This window comes from Pelecanus crispus, chromosome 2 (assembly GCF_030463565.1).
Source record: "Pelecanus crispus isolate bPelCri1 chromosome 2, bPelCri1.pri, whole genome shotgun sequence".
In the NCBI taxonomy this organism is placed as follows: Eukaryota; Metazoa; Chordata; class Aves; order Pelecaniformes; family Pelecanidae; genus Pelecanus; species Pelecanus crispus.
Genome location: NC_134644.1, coordinates 159,915,275 through 159,937,584, shown reverse-complemented (window position 1 = coordinate 159,937,584; position 22,310 = coordinate 159,915,275). Strand labels below are relative to the sequence as shown.

At 48.2% G+C, this 22,310-nt stretch overlaps 1 protein-coding gene across 1 annotated transcript in view; it reads left to right on the top strand.

Annotated features, from left to right (window-relative positions):
- Positions 1-297: 297 nt before the first annotated feature.
- EXT1 (exostosin glycosyltransferase 1) overlaps positions 298-22,310 on the top strand; it is a 184,664-nt gene continuing 162,651 nt past the window's right edge. The window contains exon 1 of the mRNA XM_075705490.1: positions 298-1,253. Within this exon, the coding sequence (XP_075561605.1) occupies positions 298-1,253 (956 nt within the window). The remainder of the gene's footprint in view (positions 1,254-22,310) is intronic.

Genomic DNA, 22,310 nt, shown 5'->3' with positions numbered 1-22,310 from the left:
CCGCCCCGCGCGGGGGGCCGGCCCCTGAGTGCATGCGGGGCGCCCCGCCGGGCCGCCGCCGGCCCGCCGCCGCCGCCGCCCGCCGCCCCTGAGAGACCGGCGGGGAGAAAGTTGCGGCGGTCGCCCACATGCGCGGCCCCGGCCGGCGGCTTGGGGAACGGCGCCGAGCGGAGGTGGGCGAAGAGAGTTTGAAGCGCTCGCCGGCGGGAAGATGGCGGAGCGGAGCTGAGAGCGGCGCCCGGCGAGCTCGGGCCGCCCCCCCCTTCCTCCGCAGCCCCCCGGACCCCCGCCGGACACATGCAGGCCAAAAAACGCTACCTGACGCTGCTCTCCGCCGGCACCTGTCTCGCCCTGCTGCTCTACCTGGGAGGCGTGCGGCTGCGGGCGGCCCGGCACCCGCCGCCCGGTAGCCGGCATGGCCCGCCCCCGCGCCCCGGCGCCGAGCGGCCCTGGCCCCGCTTCCCCGACGCCCTGCGGCCCTTCGCGCCCGCCGAGCGGCCGGGCCCCGAGGGCGGCGGCGGGGGCCGCGTCTCCCCCCGGCAGCGGCGGGACGCCAGCGCCGGCCTCTACCGCGGGCGCCGCTGCCGCATGGAGTCCTGCTTCGACTTCGCCCAGTGCCGGAAAAACGGCTTCAAGGTCTACGTCTACCCGCAGCAGAAGGGGGAGAAGATCGCCGAGAGCTACCAGAACGTCCTGGCCGCCATCGAGGGCTCCCGCTTCTACACCTCCGACCCCGGGCAGGCCTGCCTCTTCGTCCTCAGCCTGGACACGCTGGACCGGGACCAGCTCTCCCCCCAGTACGTGCACAACCTCCGCTCCAAGGTGCAGAGCCTCCACCTGTGGAACAACGGCAGAAACCACCTGATTTTTAATTTATACTCCGGCACCTGGCCCGACTACACCGAGGATGTGGGGTTCGACATCGGCCAGGCCATGCTGGCCAAAGCCAGCATCAGTACTGAAAACTTCAGACCCAACTTTGACGTTTCTATCCCGCTCTTTTCTAAGGATCATCCTAGGACAGGAGGGGAGAAGGGATCTTTGAGGTTTAACACCATCCCTCCTCTCAGGAAGTACATGTTGGTATTCAAGGGGAAAAGGTACCTGACGGGGATAGGGTCAGACACCAGGAATGCCTTATATCACGTCCATAACGGAGAGGATGTTGTCCTCCTGACCACCTGCAAGCATGGCAAAGACTGGCAAAAGCACAAGGATTCGCGCTGCGACCGAGACAACGCCGAATACGAAAAGTAAGTGAGCGGCGTCCCTTCCCCGCGCGTGCGTCCCCGACTCCGCAGGCGGCCCTGGCCCCCGGGCAGGTGCGAGCAGGTGCGTGCCGAGGCGCTGGCAGCGGCCAGCGGAAAGTCGCCGTCCTCTCCTTCGGGCGGGTCGGTGGCTCCGCCGGTCCCCCGCGAGGCTGCCGGCTGGCTCGGCGCTGCCTCGGCCGGGGAAGCCGTCAGGGAGGCGCTGAAGGGCGGCGCGGCGTCCCGCGGCCGTGGCGGTGCTCGCCCCGGGGACCGGCGAGCTGCATCTGCAGCCCTTCGGTTTCCCGAACGCGGCCGGTGGCCAAGGTGCAGCCGGAGGATGCTCGGGCATCTGGCACTGCCCTTCGTCCCCCCAGGGCCTCTTAGGGTAGATGCCCCGTGCCGTCCCTGCCCCAAGACAAAGTTTCTGTGAGTCCTCAGCCCTCTTCGGCGCGCGCGTGAGCCTGGCTCCTGTGCTGGCTTAGTTGCTGAGGGTGGTCGCTGGGATGCTCTTTCCAAAAAGCGCTGCTCGGCATCTGGCCGCTGTCTGGTCTGTATCTCCACAGACGAGGCAGTAACTTGCCTTGCCGTCTTTCTCCTCTCGGTTCAAACCGGCACAGCATCGGTAAAGAAAGGAGGAAAAAGAAAATGCTGACTGTGTTCATGTCCTGTGTCTGAGTTTCTGGTTTTTACATGTGAGAGGATACACCGGCGGTGCGAGCACAGCGTGTGTTTTCTGTGAATGCTTCGTTTCTTGGCTTTCCCCGATTTTTTTTTTTTTTTTTTAAATTCATCGGTAATATCACTATGTACCCAAATTTTGCGTCGCTGTGGTGCTACCCTTGCCTCCCAGTCTGCTTTTCAGGTTTGTATATTTAGCTGCCAGGAAAATCGCTTCCTGGGAATTACCTCCAGGACTGCGATGCTGACTAAGCTATTTTCAACTGAGTAGTTCATTTAAATGCCGACCACCGCTATGTTTACTGCAGATTAGGCGTCTATCTATGAAGGTTTTTGCATGAGAATGTTTCCCGTGTAGCAGGAGTTAGACGCTGAATTAAAACAGACCAGACGTATAGCACTGGGTTAGTAGCGTGTGGTGGAGCTGCACTGAGAGCTGCCAACGGCTGGAGGGGTTTGTGATGCATAGAGGAACGTGGGTGGAAAAATACTCCTGGAGAGCAGTCGGGAAGAAACTACGGTGGCATTAATGCTGATCAAAATTTCCAGCTGGCTGCCTGCTTCTCCACCGAAACTAGCCACCGGGGGCTGGGAGAGACCGGGAAGGTCAGCCACCGCCACGCCGGGAAGCCTGCGCGTGCCTGGGTGAACTCTGCTCGCCCTCCGGTTACTGTAAATCCACCGCAGAAGGGGGAGAAGACAGCAGTGCAAACACTTGGTGGACTTTTAATCCCATTCGCTTTCAGAGAACTGATGGGCGAGTGGTGAAATGACGCACACGTGGAGGCAATACAGCGGCGGTACCAAGTGATCACTAGAGATGCCAAGCTAAGCTCATGTTATTTGGGACCTGGGAGTCCCTTTGGCTTGTGATCTCCTCTAGGGACTATTTTTGGGAGGGGGAAGAAGGGAGACCTGACAACTGTAGCCTTGCAGGCTGTGCTGGTTTTTGGCATAGATCTCGGCAATTTACAGATAGGAAAAGCCCCCGTTATTTGCTGCGTTCTACAGCATGTGTGCTGTTGAGATGTCATAAAAACAAACATACCCGCCCGTGGTTTGATGCGAGTAGGGCCATATTCAATTTTTTTACACCTATGTCATTTGGTCTAATCAAAGATAGACCTCTACCCGTAAGGTCTCTATCTGATGCTTATTTTGTAGCGAGGAGTGTACATAACAACCCTCGGGAGATATGGAAGCATTAACCCAGCCAGTATACTTGTATGAAAAAAAGCATACTTGCCACTAAAATGCAGCCGTGTCTGGGGTGGTGTATGGGGGTTCAACATTTGTCACAATGCTGCTGTTAAAGACAGGGAAAAAAAAAAACCAAAACCAAAGAGATGATTGCAAGAAAATAAAGATTACTCCAAGAATTGAGGCAGGCTGAATCTGTGGTCGGGCCACTGAGACGAATGGGCTCGCTCTGGTGAAGGAGTGCAAGTGCTGAAGCTCTTGAACCCAGCATCGTGTCTGAACGAGCGCACCTGCCAGAGCGTGCTGCTGCCCCTTCGCGCTCCTGCTTCGGTGCCGATGCACAGCAAAGTATGCCATCTGCTGATCTCCCGGCACCGCGTCCTGCGGTGGCCTGCGTTCTCCATCTCTCCCGTGCGAATACAGACCACGCCTGGCGCTCCGCTCCCTTTACAAAATCTGACAAGGTCACATCCCCAGGGCAGCGTAACGGCGGTCAGCTGGTTGAAATGCTTGCGTGCGGATGCGTAACCCAGGTGTGAGGGCCGTAGGAGGGACTCTGCTGTTCACCCCACCAAAAGCAGCATCCGATCATGAACCAGGCTGTAGTGCTTGGCAAAGAAATGTTTCTAAATGCAGTTGGGCCTTGAAAACTGCACATGGAGCTGCTCTCGTGGGGCTTTTGGGGCTTGATTTAACAATGCGTCCTCAAGGTTTTACTCAAAAAGAAGAAGAATGCATTCTCCAAGATACGTATATTTGCGTATCCATATAGAGTTGGGAAGGCCGTGTATCGCACTCTTTTGTGCCAGTTTTCCCAGCCTCTGCTGTGATGCTTACGCTGTTTTCACTGCACGTGAAGGACAGGAGCGTGGGTGCCCTGGCCACGGAGAGCTGGCCCCGAGATACTGCTCCTTGCCAGGGCAAAACATGAATGATTGGCCCTAGGTAGAGGCCTTGCCAAGCCAGGTAGATTAGGTGACCAGATTTTAAAACATGATCATCTCATGTTAACAGGGTGGTAGGGTTATGTTCTGTTACGCTTGGTGCCAGTGCACGTGGCAAGTTAGTTGTGGTGGGGTTTCATCTACAGCGCAACATTCGGTGTTGGGTTCGAAAAAGGTCCACCTGTCTTGTCCACAGGATGCATTGTTTCCTCTCTAGGAGATTGAAAAAGCCAAGAAAGGTGACTTCTTGACCTGTGGAAAATGCATGGAGTGTCTTATTTCATTTGGAGGAAGGAGGGATGGGCATGTCCGTATTTGTCTCCCTGAACTGTATCGAAAGATCCATCCGTATGTTACAGCTAATTAATTTGCATCCCAGTTATGCATCTCAGCAGATAAAGCTGATGCAGACTGAAATGAATTGCATTGTCATGATTAGACTACTAGCAAGAGTACATAAAGGAAAACAAAGAAAAACTAGTTTCTTTACTGTGCCCTCGGCTGTCAAAGTTGGCTTTTGTCACCCAGTGCTAGGGCAGCTGGGCTTTCTGAATTCCTCCACGGTAGGATTTCGACATCAAGCTTTCTGTTTCACCAAGGGTTAAGCGAATAAACAGTGCTGCTGCTGAAGTTTGAAGACAGCCTCTTAAATATTTAATGACAGTCTAAATATATACATATGTACAATGTGTTTTAAACAAAGGCAGAATTCATGTACAGGCTTAACTGGTTCCAAATAATTACTTTTTGGAAGGTAATATAAATGACTATGGATACCGAAAGAAATGGAGGAATGTGATGTTCTAGTAAAGCCAGATGCAGAGAAGAGTTTGGCACCAAAATGGGGATCTTTCTAGGAAAGTAAATAATGTTTTCTGTGGTGTGTCCCCTGATCTGCAGCAACCCTGCCCTTGGAAGATGGAGAGAGTGATGGCATCCAAAACCAGAAGGTCTCGTCAAAAGCTCATTTGAGGAGGCTTTTTGCTCATATCTATGCAGGACAGTGGAAGTTAATGATGGTAATGAAACAAAGGGATAAAACAAATAATGAATAGGGTTGGAGAGAGTAGGATGGAGAAGGGGAAGTGAGCAAAAGGTGTGGTTTTGGGAGAAATGGGAACTTACGGTGGAGGACAACTAGTGTAGTGAGGTGTTCTTTATAGACTTGGTTAAGTTTTTTGACTAGTCAGTGCTCAGAAAGCCTGTGTGATCAAGACTGAACCGAGAAAGGCAGGCAAAACATGCAGGACCTCACGAGGTGGGACTAGTTCTGCGAGAGGAGGTTGGAGGCGTGCGGTTGAGGAGGAGCCTACGGAAGGACCTACCTGGGGCTGCTGGGCGCTGGCAGAAGAGGGAGAGAGCAACAGCACACTGCGTGCTCATGCCTGTGAGACATCTCTGCAGGGCACACGACAGCATTGAGCAGGGTTGCATATGTACTTCTGCAGGTGAAAATACCCAGCCAAATGTTTTCATTGATCCCTGGTACCTGGTAGGTTTACCTGGTGTGCACTCTACTGGTGGAATGTGTGTCAATCAGGGCTGAACCTCCTACCCATGAAAATGCTGTCCTGAGCAAAGGTTACAGTTGTGCAATAAGCACAGAATGGGAAGAAAAGCAACTTCTAGTTTCGCTTCCTTCCCACCAGCCATAAAATACACATGTAAAAAGAGAAATGGTAGAATTAGACACTAGGGATGACTTTGCCACTCACGAGACTGGCATGAAAACGTGAACTAAGGCTTCGGCATGCCCGTCCAACATGTGATGATAATCTACATGCTGCATATGCATGTATGTGCATGTTTTGAACAAAGGCAAAATTGTTGTATTTTCAACATACTGAGCTTCGCTGTATTGTATTAAAATACAAACATAAATGCCACAATCACTTACTGAATTATTTTTGGAATTATTTAAAAACCTTCACAGGTAAGCTCCTTGGCATCTGTTTAGGACAGGGCTGAGAAATCACCTGGGTTTGGGGTAGCTGTTGTCCGGGTTATCTGAGCTGAGATGGGAACCAGTCCGTGCATCTTGTATATAACCAGACTGCTTCGGGAGCTTGGATGAAACTCAAGAACTACTGAGAGAGCTTGGGCATTTTCCCAGAGTATCTTGGCTCCTGCAGAGACCTATCCCCACCAGACTGCTTTTTTATTTTAATATCAATTTTCAAGAAACTGGAAATTTGCCTGTTTTACGGTGCGCTTATTCCAAAATGCAGTAAGCAGGTAAATAACAAAGCTGTAACGTACGTGCGAGAAATATGGAATTTGCTCTATTGTGTTCTTCCTCCTGTTCTCTCTGTGTATTGCAAAGTGTCCTTATGTGCCTGTCGATGCTGATTGAATGCAAGTAGTGCCTTGGGCGGGTAGGAGCTTCCACCTGGCAGGCTCCGGGCCGATGCCCTGGCAGGAGCTGGGAGCAGGGGTGACAGGAGCATCCCTGAGCTCACGGCCAGCGGTGCAGTCCCCAGCCTGGCTGTTTGCACCAGGCTCTTCCCTCTTGGAAAACGGGTGGAAGAGGATGGATGCGTGTGCATGAGCGTGTGTTTCCCCGTGCGAGTGGTGCCGAGTGCCGCAGCGTGTGTGGCCGGGTGTGTAGGGTCAGGCACCGGCAGAGGAGCCCACCCTGCCCGTGGGCCTTAAACCAGGCACCCTCCTAACCTCAAGTAATTAAGTTTTCTTGTGGGGCGAGTTATTATTATAATTGCTTGCCCCAGGCTTTTCTGCATCTTTCTGTGAAGCATCTCATACGAGGCTCTGTGGTGACAAAGCATTACAGTAGGTGGCTGATCTGGTCCGGAGCAGGTGCTTTCTGTACGCAGGAACGTAAGTGAACACTGCTTTCACGGCCAGAGGGGCTCTGCTTTTATTTTTCCTGCCTAGGAAAATTGTTCTAGGATAATTTATTGATAAATAATTATCACTTGGCGATAGAACAGAACTCAAACCAAAAAATCATCTGAGTCATCATTTGAATTTTAAGCAGAATTAATCCTGAAGCAGGTAGTTTGAAGGGTTTGTTGAACCCAGATCAGAACTGAGCTAAAAGTAATGTTTCCAGCTACCCGTTTGGGCAAGACGAAGCCCTGCCGTGCCCCCAGCGAGGCGCCCTGGGCAAGAAGGTGCTGCAGAGCATCCTGTGGTGCCCCTGCCTTCTACCCCTCCTGGCTGGGCGTTTCACAGGGCAAACCCTGACTTGTGCAGGGCTTTTTGTACCAGCTGAAGGTGAGCTTCACTGAAACTGCTCCTAAGGGAGAGGGATGGCTGAATTTGGGGTTCTCCTGGGGGCTTGTGTGCTGCTGCCTGCTGCTTGCTGCTGCACTGAGGGAGTTCCCAGCTGTGTGCCTCTTTGCATCCGTGCAGCTCTGAAGTGGTGCATCGCCCCAGGAGGATGGGACTGAATGACAGGAATTTCAGCTCAAGACAAACCCGAGTGAAAAAGGCTACTGGTTTGACTCTGCTGGAAATAATCCTTTTGCCCCACATACAGCCCCTGGAACAACCCACTGGAAAGTAAACCGGCAGCTGCTTGCGGGAGAGGGAGGTAAATGAAACTGGTCAGCACGAAGCACTTATTTACTCAACAGATGTGAGTCAAGAGAATGTGCTGTAATCTGATGATTTCTGGAGTATTATCTGTGATTGTTTTCCCTTTCTCTCTGCAGGGTTTCTTTCAGAAAATCCACAGAGTTTTGTGGTCTTGGGTAAACAAACCATTTTGCTAACCAAAGAAAAATAATCGGTAGGTACGTAGATAACTGTCTGGCCTGTGAAGGGAGTTTAATGCCGTGTTCCGTGCTGCTAAGGTGACTGGCTTCTCAAGGACTTGGCTATATCTAGATGATGATGCAAGATATATACTCCTGTCCCATGTCATATGGAGATTAGTTCAGCATGTGGGAATGTGTGAGTATAACTTCAGGTTATATTTAAGGTTCTGCAGCTTTCCACATTGCCAAGTATTTTGGGACGCATAGGTTTCAAAACCTTCTTATGGTTTACACTGAGCAGTAGATTTGTTCCTCCTCTTCTGTTCATCCAGCTATGATGTGCTTTTACATAAGGTTTTGTGTTGCTCTTGTTTAATCCAAATTTCAGGAGGAAACAGGACATACATCATCACTGTCTTGCCCTTAATTTAGGAGCCTCCTCAGTCAACTGGAGGGAGCATCAATGCTACGTAATGCTGATACAACTCATCCCCGCGCCTCTGGAGCAGGCAGGGAGGGAGCTGGGGTAGGATGAGCCTGGGGCACGGGGCATGCACAGGGGCGATTAAAGATTCAGGCCAGAGGATGGTGAGAGTCATTATTTTTTCCACTTATGGAGCAAATTCTAACAGTTGACACCCATGCATTGGAAGAAACCGAAGAGTGTACTTAAGAGCAGTCCCTGTCCTGGTATGGCAGCGCGGGCACCGTGGGGCCTGGGAGATGGTTTGGAAGTAGAGAGAGGGGAGATCAGCACGCTGCGGTGGTGCAGGAGAAACTAGTTTAAGGAATGAATTCCAAATGAGAACAAAAGAGAGGAAATTTGTTTCACGTGAGAAGAGGGAAGTAATGCTTTGAGAAATAAAGGCCCTATCAGCAAAACGCTGTGCCTAGCTGCTTTGCTGGGAAAGAACTGGTATGAGTGCTGGCAGGCTGATGGCTTTCCAAATGCAATCTGACTTTGTAAAATATTACCGCTTTGTAGCATAAGAAAACATAACTTTAAGCCAGTCAGGAGGGTTAGGCCTCCTCAATAACAAGAGAAAGAAGATGCCATGTTCTTTAAATACCTTGTGTTTTCCCCGCTTGTCTCTCCCACCACCTCTCGCTGAGATTTAACCACAGTCTTTCAGGTGGTGTAGTGCTGTCTCCTCAGCAGGGGTGCAGATAGGGTGCTAAGTGGGTGTTCCCTGAAAGGTGGTAGTTTTGGGGTGTTTGTGCGGCTAAATCAGGCTCCCATTTCATATCCCAGCAAGACAGACTTCTCCGTGCTCCTGCAGTCCTGGGTGAAGTGTGGTGCCGGCAGGGCTGTCGCAGGAGCTCCTGCCTTCTCCTGCCTGTAGCACACGGGGCCTCGGGACTGCAGCCCGATGGCCAGCATTGCCACTGGCCACCGTGGTTACGTTTCCGTATGCCTTTAAAATGGGAAAGAACACATTCCGTAAGCCTTTTTGGGGGTTACTTTAGTGCTTTATACTGTTTCAGAGAAAGAGCTATGTAAACTTGAAATATTATTCATTAATGTTTTCTGTATCCCCTTCTCAGGACGTGAGCGTAGGTCTAAACTGTGACTTTCTAATAAAAGGCAGTAGTCATCAGAAGCAGCATAAAGCAACTCTTCTCCATGTGTACGGGGGGCGGGGGGGAATCCCCACAAAAGCTTTCTTTGGGGTTTGATACTTGTCCTTGGTCAGGAGACATGGTCACATTTGGTATATGAGCCTTTTAACTCTCCTTGCTTCACTCGGATGCTACCAAAGGCCACCACTTTTCCAGGCGCTGAAGCACTGCTCTTTCTGATCCTGCCTCCAAGGGCTCTCGCAGTGCAGTTAGCAAATTCAGTAAAGCTCTTCTGCTTTAAGTTGACTTTTTCCCCCACGATGTTTTCTAGTCCAGAAGTACATGAAAACGAAATAATTCCCGGTTCCTAAGTGAATTTTCCGTTTGTTCACTTTTTCCCCCTCTAATATATTCTTTGTGTTTGTGAATGAAACAGAATTAGGGCTAATTTAGTTGATTGGCTGCAAAACAAAAGTATTCAATGCTAAGAATGGGAAATGAGAAGGCCTTTCTAAAATGTTACTTCTTTGCATAATTGTAATAGATTATAATTATACAGTCGGGTGTTTAGCAGTGGATTTGCTGTAAACACGGTCATGGGAAATGTCTCGTCGCTCACTTGTGTCGGTTCGAGTCCCCGTGCGGTCCTGTCGATGGCAGTACTGGCATCTCTAAGGACATTTTCTCTTTGAGCGGGATGGCGTGTTACAGAAAATGCTATCTCCAGTTCCCCTCCCAGCTCCTCCCACAAAATTACCGCCGGTCGATATGGCCATGTCAGACCGTTGACACAAATCAATAAGAACAATCATTCTTCAGCTCCTAAACAAAATTGAGAGCGCGATGCTGACGGGCTGCGCGTAGCAATACTGGCAGCGATTTCTAAATGGAAAATGCGTACCGTAAGGTTTGCAAAGTATACGTGGGGGACACTGTCCCGTTAATAATTAGTTCTCTGAGGCTGTAAAAAGGAGTATGGAATAAATCGTTTCCTACGACTGCAGTACACGTTATGACCCCTACAGCCATCAGGCTGGTGGCGAACATCACCTGCCCAACAGCGGTGCCAGAGAGGGGAGAGCGTGGCAGAGTTTGGTTAGGAATCCTGGTTTTCTTCATTCTCCTAGAAGATCTTGACTTCTGAAACTGTTTTTTGCCCCACGAATAATTGCAGACATTTTATTGCAATACTGGAATTCCTGGTGCAATCAGGTATCTCGATGTGTAACTACTAGAAAGCCCGTCAAAATTGTAGTTGCTGTAGTCTGCAAGAATAAAATCAGAGGCTGCTTCTAAAAATCAGAGCCTTTATCTGAAGGGAAGGACGCATCTTTGTTTATAATGTCTGAATTTGTATCTTTGAAGGCTTGTTTGGGTGTGTCTGCTCATAGACTCAATCAGCTGCTTCAGGAAGATAAACACATAAATGTTTCATCTCCTCGATTTGCCATCAACCATTGTGCTGGGTGCTAGCAGATTTTTCTTTTAATTAAATATAATTTATGTAATCCTAATGGGAAAATATAATTATAGGATTTATTTTTTAATACTGTGATTTCAGAATTACTTTATAAAGAAGAGTAACATTTCCCCCTCAAGGGCTGTTTAAAAACAAGCAAACAAAAAACCAAAGTACACTTTGCTGAAAGTAATAAATCTCAGACAAGAAGCAAAAAAGAAGGAAAAAAAAAAAAAGCAGCATCTGATATGTTGGAGCTGCAATAAAGCTGAAAATTAATGATCAGTAAGTTGGTGCTGCAAGAGAGTGAACGCATTATGGATTTGAGGAGCTGCCTATAGCTTATTAAATGTCAGCAAATTTTAGCATAAGCCGTAGAAAACTCTGATCAGAAAATGTAAAACAGTGCAACCTGCGGTTGGAGGATCCAGTGCCACAAAGGATGCGGGAACCATGTGTACGGTTGAAACGTAAGAAAGTGCTTTGCAAGGTCAGGGTCTGAAATTGCATGCTAAACTCCTTTAGTTTCTGATTGGAGGGATTTAAACATTTCAGTAAGGCATGACTGTAGTCTCAGGGAGGGATTTAGTGTGCTGTAAAACCTTTGCATGAGAAGGTATGTATGACTGTTTAAAATAATTTAAAACAAATAACATCCCTTCACCCTCCCACTCTCACGCTTTTTTCCTTAAAACCAAAAGGTAAGGCTACTACTTGAATTGTAATGGAATAATATATCAAGTGAGTGATCACATCAGGCATGGACACTTACCAAATCACAGCGAGATAACTGTGAATAACTCTCTAGTTTCAACAATTTGCATGGCCATTAACAATTGATGGGTTTCCCTTAGAACCGCATTATCTATGGCAGCGGGATCTATTCCTGTGCACTGCTCCTGCATACTAAGTGCCAGAGAAATTCTCAAAACTGAAGGTAATAAAAAATCGGATAGCAGCAAGGTGAATGAAGCAGATAGGAATTTCAAGGCGACATTTTTTGAAGGTGGGGAAATGTTTCAGGCAATCATGCATTTTCATAACTGCTTTCCCACCCTTCCCTGCCTATTTTTTTAACTACAGTTCTACGAGTTTTAATTCAAGCTGGTGTTAGGTTTCCCATCACTGCTTGCTGTCATCTCAGGCTTGATGGTCGGTCTGGCATGTGGATCGGTTTAAGCAAGATTTTAAAATATGTTTTGTTTTAGTTTTGGATTGGACACATGTCTTGAGGAGCTTTTATGCATATTCAACAAAAGATAAAACCGCTGCTAAATTTAGCAGTCCTAGATTGCTGTGTGGCTCTTTCATGGGAGTGGTTTCGAGCAGGTGTCAAAGATGTGCTTTCCACACGAGAATCGTGCCACCATTTTAATAAACACGTGACACATCCCTTATTTCTACTGCTTTTATCTCTGGCTGATGGCACCTCAGAGCTTTCCAGATTCCTCCATCAACTTGACTTTTCCAGCCCCAAGTCTCTTTTCTCTCTCTCTCTTTTTATTTCTCTTTCTCACCCTCTTCCCTCTCCCCCTTTCTTTTCACAGTGCTGTTGTGGCAAGATTAAAGCGGCTGGGCGAAGCAGTGGCGGGGAAGGCTGAGATCATGGCAGCCGGCGGGCGCTGGAGCTGGTGGAGGCGGGTGGGTGACACATCAAAGCCGCCGGCTACGGGCGCAAATGACCCCCCTGCCGTAAACAGAGTTCTGGGGTTAATTTGTGAGCTTACACGTACACAAATGCGATCGCTTTTCTGCGCCCTTCCCAGAATTTAATTACAGGGAATGGTAATAAAGTCTTAGCTTTGTTCCTTGGAAGGTGGCTTCTGTAGACATGGCATGTTGAGAAATGCGTGGTGCTAGTAATGCCAAGCTCACAGGTTCAATCCCTGCTCACTGCAGGGGGGTTGGGCTCGATGGTCTCTCAAGGTCCCTTCCAACCCCAAGCATTCTATGATTCTATGAAATAAGTGCTCGAGTTGTTGATAGTGGGCCATGGTTGTTCACCTTCAGCTGAGAACAACCCAGCGCCTTATCGTCCTGTCCACCCGTAAATGCTGTTCCTGGCTTGCTGAAGGTAGGGCGAGGAGATCTGGGAGATCTGAGCAGCACCTGGTTGCCCTGGGCTCGGCCTCAGGTGGGCAGCGACGCGGTGTGGCCAGCTGTGGCCAGAGCACCCATGGCCTGGGCAGGCAGCCGCCCCTCGCCGGCCGCACGCAGGGGCTGCTCCCCGAGCTCTGCATCCAGCGCGAGGGCTTCAGGTGCCCTCCGCGCAGGGGAAGCCCCGAATCCCCGCTCATCACTAAATTCTCTGTGCACGTCTCTTGACGTGGAGCTAACCGTGGGGCTGGCTGTTTTCTCCGCTGCCGCCTCTGCCCACGTTGCCCTCGCCCCAACCCCTGCTTTGTCTTTGCTGTGGGGCTCGGAGGTTGAACACCCCGCGGTCTGGACGGGGGTCTGTGTTCGTGCAAGGGGATCCTGGTCCTTGTCTTAACCGTTTGCTCCGAAGGTGTCAAAAAATCATTGCACTTTGCGCCTGGCATCTTTTGCAGGACGCTTCTTCGCTGCCCCCAGCCTGCCGGTGTCTGTTTTGGTTACTGCTGCTGAGAACCAAAATAACCGGTGGAGCCATTAGGACTTGGGTCTCTTGGCTTTGTGCATGGAAACATCAGTGAACTGCAGTGAAAACAGGTTTTCAGCTTTTGTTCTGTTAGCTATTTCTGGCGGCCTGTGATAATAGTCCTTTCCAGCAAAAAGGTTTTTTACTCTTCTTTAATTTTTAATGAAAAATCTTTCTGACACAGGTCGTAGTAAAATAATTAACAGTGAGGTCGCCTGTGTTGTTTGGATATAAAACTGGAGATCTAGGGATTTAGAGATATTGGTGTGATCCCAGGTTGCCCTGTTGGTGTGGTTACCGGTTACAGCAGTAGTTCTTATTTACTTTAGCTTCAGTCTCAGGGTAACCGTGTTTCACAATAGTCAATGCACTGATTACAATAATTGCATTTTGTCGTACTGTGGTCTTATGATTAACTGACTGGACTAATAAAGTGTGGAATCTAATGAATATTTGTAAACAAACTTTATTAGGAAGTAGGTTAAGAATATGCATTGGTGGAGGATAATAGAGAAGACCCATCCTCAATTTCAATAATTATGGTAGATGAAAACCTGGAAAAGAACAGCAAAGCATGGAAACCATCCCACTGCTACTTACTTTGAGTTTACTGCTGCACCGTGTCTTTAAAATCTCTCCTTTTAAAAAAATCTTTCTAGAAAAGGGCTCCCCAGTGCAATGAGATCCTGCGTACACGATTTCAGTCTCTTGCAGAACATTAAAGCATTATCAGGCATGATGTTGAAAACTGGATTTACAATGTAGGGCTGGTATCGGCCTTAAGTAAGAAGTGTCTATTGTCGCCCCATGATTGGATCTTAATGCAATTAAAATGAAAAAGGAAACCACCATTGAAAATGGGAAATAGATTTCCTAGTGGTGCCTCTGGGGGGGGTGGGTGGCTGACAGCTGGCTGTCGCTGGGACGTTGGCTGTGTTTTACTGTCCTTGAGGAACTGTGTCCCATCCCATTCTTGCTGTTGTACTGGGCGAGGTTTGCGTGCCTCCCTCCCGTTGTGTCCCTGTGTTTCAGATGCGTGTCCCTCACCTCGGGTCCAGTCCTGCACACTCTGTCAGGCCATTTGGGAGCACATTGTATGGGTCTGGCAAGTTAACAGTTGAACGATCCGGCCCATTTTGATGGGTGCTTTATTTTAAGGTCGCTAGAAATCCCTTTACACCTTCTTGCCTTCTCTCCCCTCTTCCCCCATCTTTAAGCTACTTGACTCTTAATTACAGGTTTTCCTGGCTGAGTCTATGTGTGTCTTTTTTACAGAAGTGGCATTGAATTCTGTCGCCTCCCCCCTCTTGTTTTAAGCTTTTGGTTATCTGCAAAGTTTGGGAAACACGTGTAAGGAGCCTTGCTCAGAGAGTGCCAGCCCTGAGCTATAGGCTCGTGAGTGGCTGCTCTTGCAGCAGGAGCTCAGAGGGGAGAGGGTCTTTCAGCAGCTACAGTTCATGCATTTGCTTCCTACCTGCTGGTTTCAAACAGTATTAATTTTTATGCATTTATTGTGTTTAATTAAAAGCAGGGCTGCTTACAGCAGTGCTCACAGAGATTCCTCCTCCTCCCCTCCCAAATGCAACAAATAGGCATCTGGTATTTGTTTTGTATAACACAATCCTCATAAAATGAACAGTAATAAAACATAATTATCTGTAAAGGCTTGTTTTATAAGCCTAAGAATGAGCTCGTTTCTGCCTTGTTTTGGTCTATTTGTAAGATAAAGGATGCCTTTGTATGGTTTTAGCCCATCTCCAAATTAGTAGAGAATCTGTTATTACAGTGTTTTAAACCCTGGTGTGTAAGGTAGTGTGAGTGCCTGCACAGGACGGCACGGGTGGATCTCTAGGCATGGGGAAGAGCCTTTTTGTGTTCCTTTTGGAAAATTTTCCCTTCCAAACAATGGGTTTTGTTTGAAAGCTTTGTACGAGGGAGAAAATTCCGTGGGCTACATGAATAAGGTCAGCATTTCTGAGCTGTGGGCCTTAAAGTTGGGTTTGAGCCCTTTCTGCTTATCCTTGTCAGCACAAAGGGCAATGACATACATCCGCGTTTGTGCTCGGATGTGTGTGAGGACTATTTGATCTGGCCCTTGTTGCTCTTCTGACAGACCTTAACTGCTGCCCTATCTTCATGTCTTTGGAGCATTGCTGGCTTGGTCCACCTCCAGTCTGGTCATCGGGACTCCCAGTGATGGATTCGGCATTTTTGGACAGCTAAATACACTCATTTCACCTTAGATTTGCTGTTTGCTATTTGTTTGTAGGGCAGTGTGCCTTTTTTCTTCCCTTTGACTTGCTCTAACCCTGCAAAAGCCTTTCCTGCCACTGCTAGCGGGTTTTTTTCTGGGAAAATGTGGAACTAGATCATTGAAACCAATTAGATATTAAAGCGAGATGTGCAAGTCACTTATGGTTGTTCTAAAGGTAAAGTGTGAAATCCTGTTAGAAAACTCACAGCCTAAGCCTATTGTTTGTTTATTTTTCATTAAAATAGTAATAAGCAAAAATCCACTGTGTTGTAATGAAAACAAAAAGCTGTGGGGCTGCAAGGCACCTTCAACTCCAGCACGCTTTGGAATGTGTTTGCTTCGACCCTGTCCTTCTTTGCACAATTAATTAAAGTGATAGAAGAGGAAATACAGCTTCGCTCAGCTTTTATGTGAATTGTAGCCTTCTCAAACGCAGATATGACTTAGGTATTGCTTTCTCTCTGCAAGGCGAGCCTTGTAATTTTGAATCTTGATTAGCAGCTGCTTTTGTTCTTCTGCGAGGCTTGGAAACAATGGGGTTGGGAGCATGCAACAAATTGCTAAACGATACCCTCGCAGAGAGAGAAATCTCCCCCTCTTGAAGCACCTTACTCCCTGCATCTTTCATTCTGCAAAGAGATTGTGATGGTGCAGCCCTGGGTGCAGCGACCCGCTGCCGGGGCTAGGAGATGCTCCCCCAGCAAGCCCTGCTTCCTGGGCAGCAGCGGCACCCGGGCACGGTTCCTCGAAATACATTTTCCTGTAAATATGTTTTTCTTGTCATCTTATCTGGGGATACTAGTGTAATATGCAGGTTGCTGGCTTCAGCTGTTTAACAGCACTGTTGCGGCTGCTCTGGGTCTTTAGCCAGCGGATGGCCAGCAGCAGCAGGTAGGGTGTTAGGAGGCATCCGGCTGCCTTATGTGAGCTTGTATTATTTTCCATGGCCAGAAGTCTTTGATCTATTCAAATAGAAGCCTGCCCTCCTCCAGAGAAGCAGAGGATGGGTGCCAGATTGCAGGCTGATGTGTAAATTTATCCTTTTGCAGCAAAGTCTTGTGTCACATGTGAGCTAAATGCCATGTATGTCAGAGGCTGCAGAGTCCAGCTACAAGTCAAATGGTCCAAGATGTCTGACACCCCCCCACACTATATAATATTCCACTTAGTTTTTCATGCAAGGTCTGGCATCCATCTTTCTCTGTTATTTTTTTGTGGGGCCTCGTGTAGAGTTGGGAGATACCTCCCTGGAAAGTCTACTGGTCCTTACTTAATTAATGCCTGGAAAATGTTCCAAGACCAGTGTTGCTTTGCATTCACAACAACAGAATTGTATTTAAAAGTGTGGGTAGTTTCTGATTCAGCCTCCTCATGTCTCCAGAAGAAATGGGTTTCATTTTACCAGTGTAAATGGGGGGAACACCCCCCCGCAAGCCATTAGCTTCAGTTGTGCTATCAGTATGACATGGACTTGTTATTTGTTCTCTTTCCCATTGTGTGCAGAGTGGTAGTATTGGGTGCGTTTTCTTTTAAATGTGACATAAAGTGAAATGCTGTTATTTGCACACATTCTGTGGCACTTGTCTTCAAAGTATCTAGGCAACCTTTATGTAGATGGCACTTTTAACTCAAACTCTTCCATCATTATGAGTGTGGTCCTGTGAAGAGAAGTAGGGTGAAAAAGGGAGGGAGGAAAGAGCTGGCTTGAACTCAAGTTGGGCAGCTTGAGTTGCTTGTGAGACTGTGGGAGGTACAATACAACGAAGATCTCCAATCCCATACACTTAAACCCTCTACTTCAAACTGTTCCACGTTTTTTCCTTGAGCTTGGGCAGGTAGGGGGATCTCCTGGCTCTGCTGGAGCTGACAGTAGAGCTGCCAGGAAAGGGGGATTTCGGGGCTTCTACAATCCAGCACCAAGCGGTGGACTTCTTTGCGTGGTTCTCTGCTCCAGGCTGAGGAGGATGAACGCTCCAGAATGTCTGCAGCTGCAGCCCTGGGAGGTATGTGTGTTCAGAAAGCTTTTGAGTTCAGCTGTGCTTCCCAGAAAACAAGAGCTGAATGGGATGCTCGAAAGACTTGAAGAGGAAGTCACCACTGCTCTGTTAATTTGCTTTGAACCCCGCCAAGGAAGAAGTAAAGATTACTCAGAGCACATTCTTTGAATAAAGGTGTGTCCATGGGGTTAGGTGTGACCATGACCCATCAACAGTTCAGATGGAGCAGGCATCACTGCTGCAGCAGTGTGATCTCCAGTTGGAAATTGGTCTCTGAAGCCAAAGCCACTCAGATACGCTGCAGCCAAAGCCATTCAGATATGCTGCATAGGGAGCGATGTGGCCCCAGACTTTGTGGCAAGCTGGGTGTCATCTCTTAGAGCAGTTCTGGCTTTGTTAGATCAAGCAGGCATCCTCCAGGCAGGAGGCAATGCCAGTGTAAATGCCACACCACATGCTGTGGTTGGTTTGACACAAAGGTGATTTGTGTTCTTGTGCTTAATACTAATCAAATTGGGGCTGCCAGATGATCGGTGTGGATGTTCGTATTAAGGAGCACATCAGTGGTGTAGGTCAGTGCAGCTGGCCTGTGGTTTGATCAGAAAACTCATACTTTGTTGCATAACCCTGTTCAGCTGTGGTTTGACAGCAGCACGGCTTGGTTATCTCTTTATCATCCCTTGAGGACAGGGCATGCCTGGCCCATGGTGCGGGGTGGACGGTTACTGCCCCTCTTGCATTAGCACTGACGCTGCGCTGATCCCGCTGCTGGGATCTTGTGCCGGCTCCACAAGCTCAGCTGGCGCTCTGGCGTGGGGTGATGTGTCTGGATGAACGCCAACGAGTGCAAGGAAGAAGGTAGAAACGCTTGGATGGGGCAGTTGTGGAGGACAGCGAGCATTGCTTGGGTGTCCCCAACAGAGACCAGTTAAGGCTGTTGTGGGTCTGTCATCCAGGTGTAGCGGAGCTGGACCTTGGTCTCCAGCGGTAGAGGGAAAGTTTTAGGAAAAATCCTTAGTGTTGATGAGTAGGTGCAGCCAGGATCAATTCCTGCATACCTTATACCTTATGATCAATTAATTGCAATTAATTTAGCTTCGCTTATAGCTTTTTACTTTAAATCTGGGCCAAACCCACTGCAAGGGGAAGAAAAGCTGCTTTTTTTTTTTTTTTTTCCCCCTCCTCTATTGCTTTTAGCCTCTGCCTATTACTGGAGTCCTCTTTTAGTGGCAGAGTTCTACATATGACCAGACATCCCCTGCTGCCTTGAAACACCCCACCTTGGTTGTGTGATCTACATGGACCGTGACCGACGTTTGTGTAACTCAGAACATCAAGCCCTGCATTTTCTATAATAAGCCCATGGTTTTCTTATGAAAACACAACAAAACAACCCCCCCAGCCCCTCAACACACAGCATATACAAATCTCACTTTGGCCCCCTTGCCCTGGCCTGGTGCTTTTCACTGCATGATGTGTTCCCCATCCAACTCTAAAAGGATGGGATGTTCAGAGGACCGATGCCAGAAGACTGGGACTGTGGTTTGGGGAGATAAAATGTTGGGTGTCTGTGATTTACATTTGCTGGGAGGTGAGTCCCTTGGGCTCTCGTTGCATTCATGGTGTCAGCCCAAATAACCGTGACCGTGATGACGTCTTCCCACATAGAGCTGGGCTGGCCCAAATGAGGCGGCCGAGCTGGCGGCGGGAGGGACGGGAGGCACCGTACGCCACTGTCGCCCCAAGCGCTGAGTTTTGCAGGATGGCAGCCCCAGGCAGCTCACCGAGGTTGCCCGGGAAGCTGGTGCAGAACAGAAAATGAAGCTCAGGTTTCTCAGACTCCCATTGCCAGATCCCCTTCCCCATCCTTGTGTTGCCCCTCTGGTCTTTATCAGCTGAGCCCGAGTGTCTAGCAATAGCGGGACAGTGGGTGTAGCTGTTTCTTAGGGAATGCTGAAAGGGAAAAGTTGGGAATGGCTTAGACAAATATGTAAAGTGTGGGGATGAAGAAACCAGGTTTCTGTGTTTGAATGCTTTGGGCAGTAACGAGAGCATCCTGTCGCAAGGCAAGACAACTGTGTGTGTAGCCAGAGGTTGGTTTGGGTTTTTTTTCTGCTGTGCAGAACAGTGTGATTCCTTGTGAGACTTGTGGGGGTAGAGGAGAGGAATCGCATACACTAAACAGAAAATCATACTGTAATTGGATACAGTGCATGGTGTTGCTAGTAATGTATACATAAATAGAGACTCCAGCACTCAGCTCTTCAGTGGAAGACAGGTCTTCTGTATTTATCAGGTTTTGCTATTTTTGTAATATGCCATGTTGTTAAAAAAAAAAAAAATACATACTGGTTCCTAAGTATTATTGTTGCCTCATTCTGGGATCAATTGTACCAGACCTTTCTCGTTGACTCTGACCTCACCACGTTTAAATAGCTGGAAATTACAAGTATTTCTTATCTACAGGAACATAGAAACAGTGATATCTGAGTTTCTGTTGATGGTCTCCCTTTTCTATAGGATTGCTTTCCTCTGCTTGGAGGAGGTTTTCCATTTCTGACTGAAGCCAGCAGGAGCAGCTGCCAGTATGGATTCCCTATAGGACCAGGACGAGAGTCTGCAAGGCGGACTTGCTAGCAGAGGCAGCCGGCGGCTCCTGAGCTCGCTGTGCAGCTTGACTGATGGCGGTGAAGCTGGCAGGGTCAATTAGCAGAAAAATAAGTCTTTGGAGCCTAAAGAAACGGAATATATACTTTCAAAAATGCACTCTTTTAAAATAGTACCTACCTCGTAAAAGGGTGAAAATAGTTTTTACTGTCTTAGATGTAGCACCAAAGTAAAAAAAGAAAAACCAGTCTGCTGTGCCATGCAGTGTAGTAGGCAGAGCTGAGGGTTTTGTTGTCTCCATCTCTGTTTCAGTTGAGCAATTTTGCTGTACCTTAGCTTGTTTGTCTGCAAGATGGGATTACTGAATTTGTTCAAGTGCTTTATGATCCTCAGATTAAAAGTATCACATCAAGCTGCTTCTGTTCCTAAACGAGGGGTTCGGGTTAGCTTTTGGTAATATTTTATGTGAATATAAAGCTGTGCTCCTGTGTGTGGAAAAACCAGCATGGGATATTTCTGATTTCTTTTTTCAGATGAGGTTTTGTCTTTCTAAGGCCGTGTCCAGAGCCATTCAGAAGTAGCCTTCATGGTTACTTCGAAAATGGTGAAAGTCTAGATTTTTTTAATGGGATTTACACTTCCAGGCACACTGGTTATTTCAAGTTAAAGGACTTAGTAAGACAGGGTTGGTGAGACAGGAAGGGAGTGCTTGATAAGTCTTGTTATTGATAGGCCAGCTGTATATATAATCTTGACTTCATTTCTTTACTACAAAAAGCTAAAACCGCCATCTTGGACCTCATGATTAATGACAGATTTGCCTGGAATGAGGATGCTGCTGGTAAGCATCCCTGTGCAGATATTTCTTTATTTGACCTCATGTCTGTGGGTTGGTCACGAAAGCTGAGATGGATATTGGCTACTTTAATCTTGACTATATGCTTAATTACAGGGCAGGAAGAGTCAAGCAGATAGCATTTCGGGTAGTTGGTGTGGAGAATAAAGCGCCGTGGTAAACTGAGCCATGGTAGTTCACTTGGGACAGCGCGGTGGGTTGTTATTACATTATGATTGGAGAAGCTGCCAAGCAAATAGTACTGTACAATTAAGTGGGGCTGTTAACAGCATGACCGAGCCAATTCATTAATGACAATGGTGTATTCTTGTATCGGCTTTCCCTTACGACTGCTGGGTGAAGATACTCAGGGGAAACAGGACCAGGGGGAAGAAGGGAAGAGGAAAGGAGGCTCCGAAGATCTGGTGCAGATGCAGCGACTTTCTTTAAGCCCTTGTTCCCCGAGTCTTCTGAAACGCAGCCGTTTCCCGGATGGGTTTTATGGAAACCTGGCAGTTCGCTGTCAGAGCAATGTCCTCCTGACGAAACACCTTCACATAGATGCTGTTTCTGCACATCTGCTTGTTTGGTGGGTTGGAAAGGAGTGGAGGAAAGGACGGAGTTACTTCTGTCAGGTGGAGGCTTCTGTGCAAAGGGACTGAATCAAGGCAACGGGTGTCCTTTGGCAGAGGATATTCTCAGTTACTGGTGTTTTCACATGCAAATAGCAGTAAACAGTAGGGGTGTCTGAGATAGAAAAATGCATAAAGGTGCCATCTTCGGGGTTTCAAAGGAAAGCCAAAGCGAAGAGCTGGAGGCTGCAGGCACTGCAATATTTCCTTAAGGATTGTCCTGGTTTCGGCTGGGATAGAGTTAATTTTCTTCCTAGCAGCAGGCATAGTGCTGTGTTTTGGATTTAGTAGGAGAAGAATGTTGATAACATGCTGATGTTTTTAGTTGTTGCTGAGTACTGCTTATGCTAGTCAAGGACTTTTTCAGCTTCCCATGCTCTGCCAGGCGCACAAGAAACTGGGAGGGGGCACAGCCAGAATAGTTGATCCAAACTGCCCAAAGGGCTATTCCATACCATATGACGTCATGCTCAGTATATAAACTGGGGGGGGTTGGCCGGGGAGCAGCGATCGCTGCTCGGGAACTGTCTGGGTATCGGTCGGCGGGTGGTGAGCAAT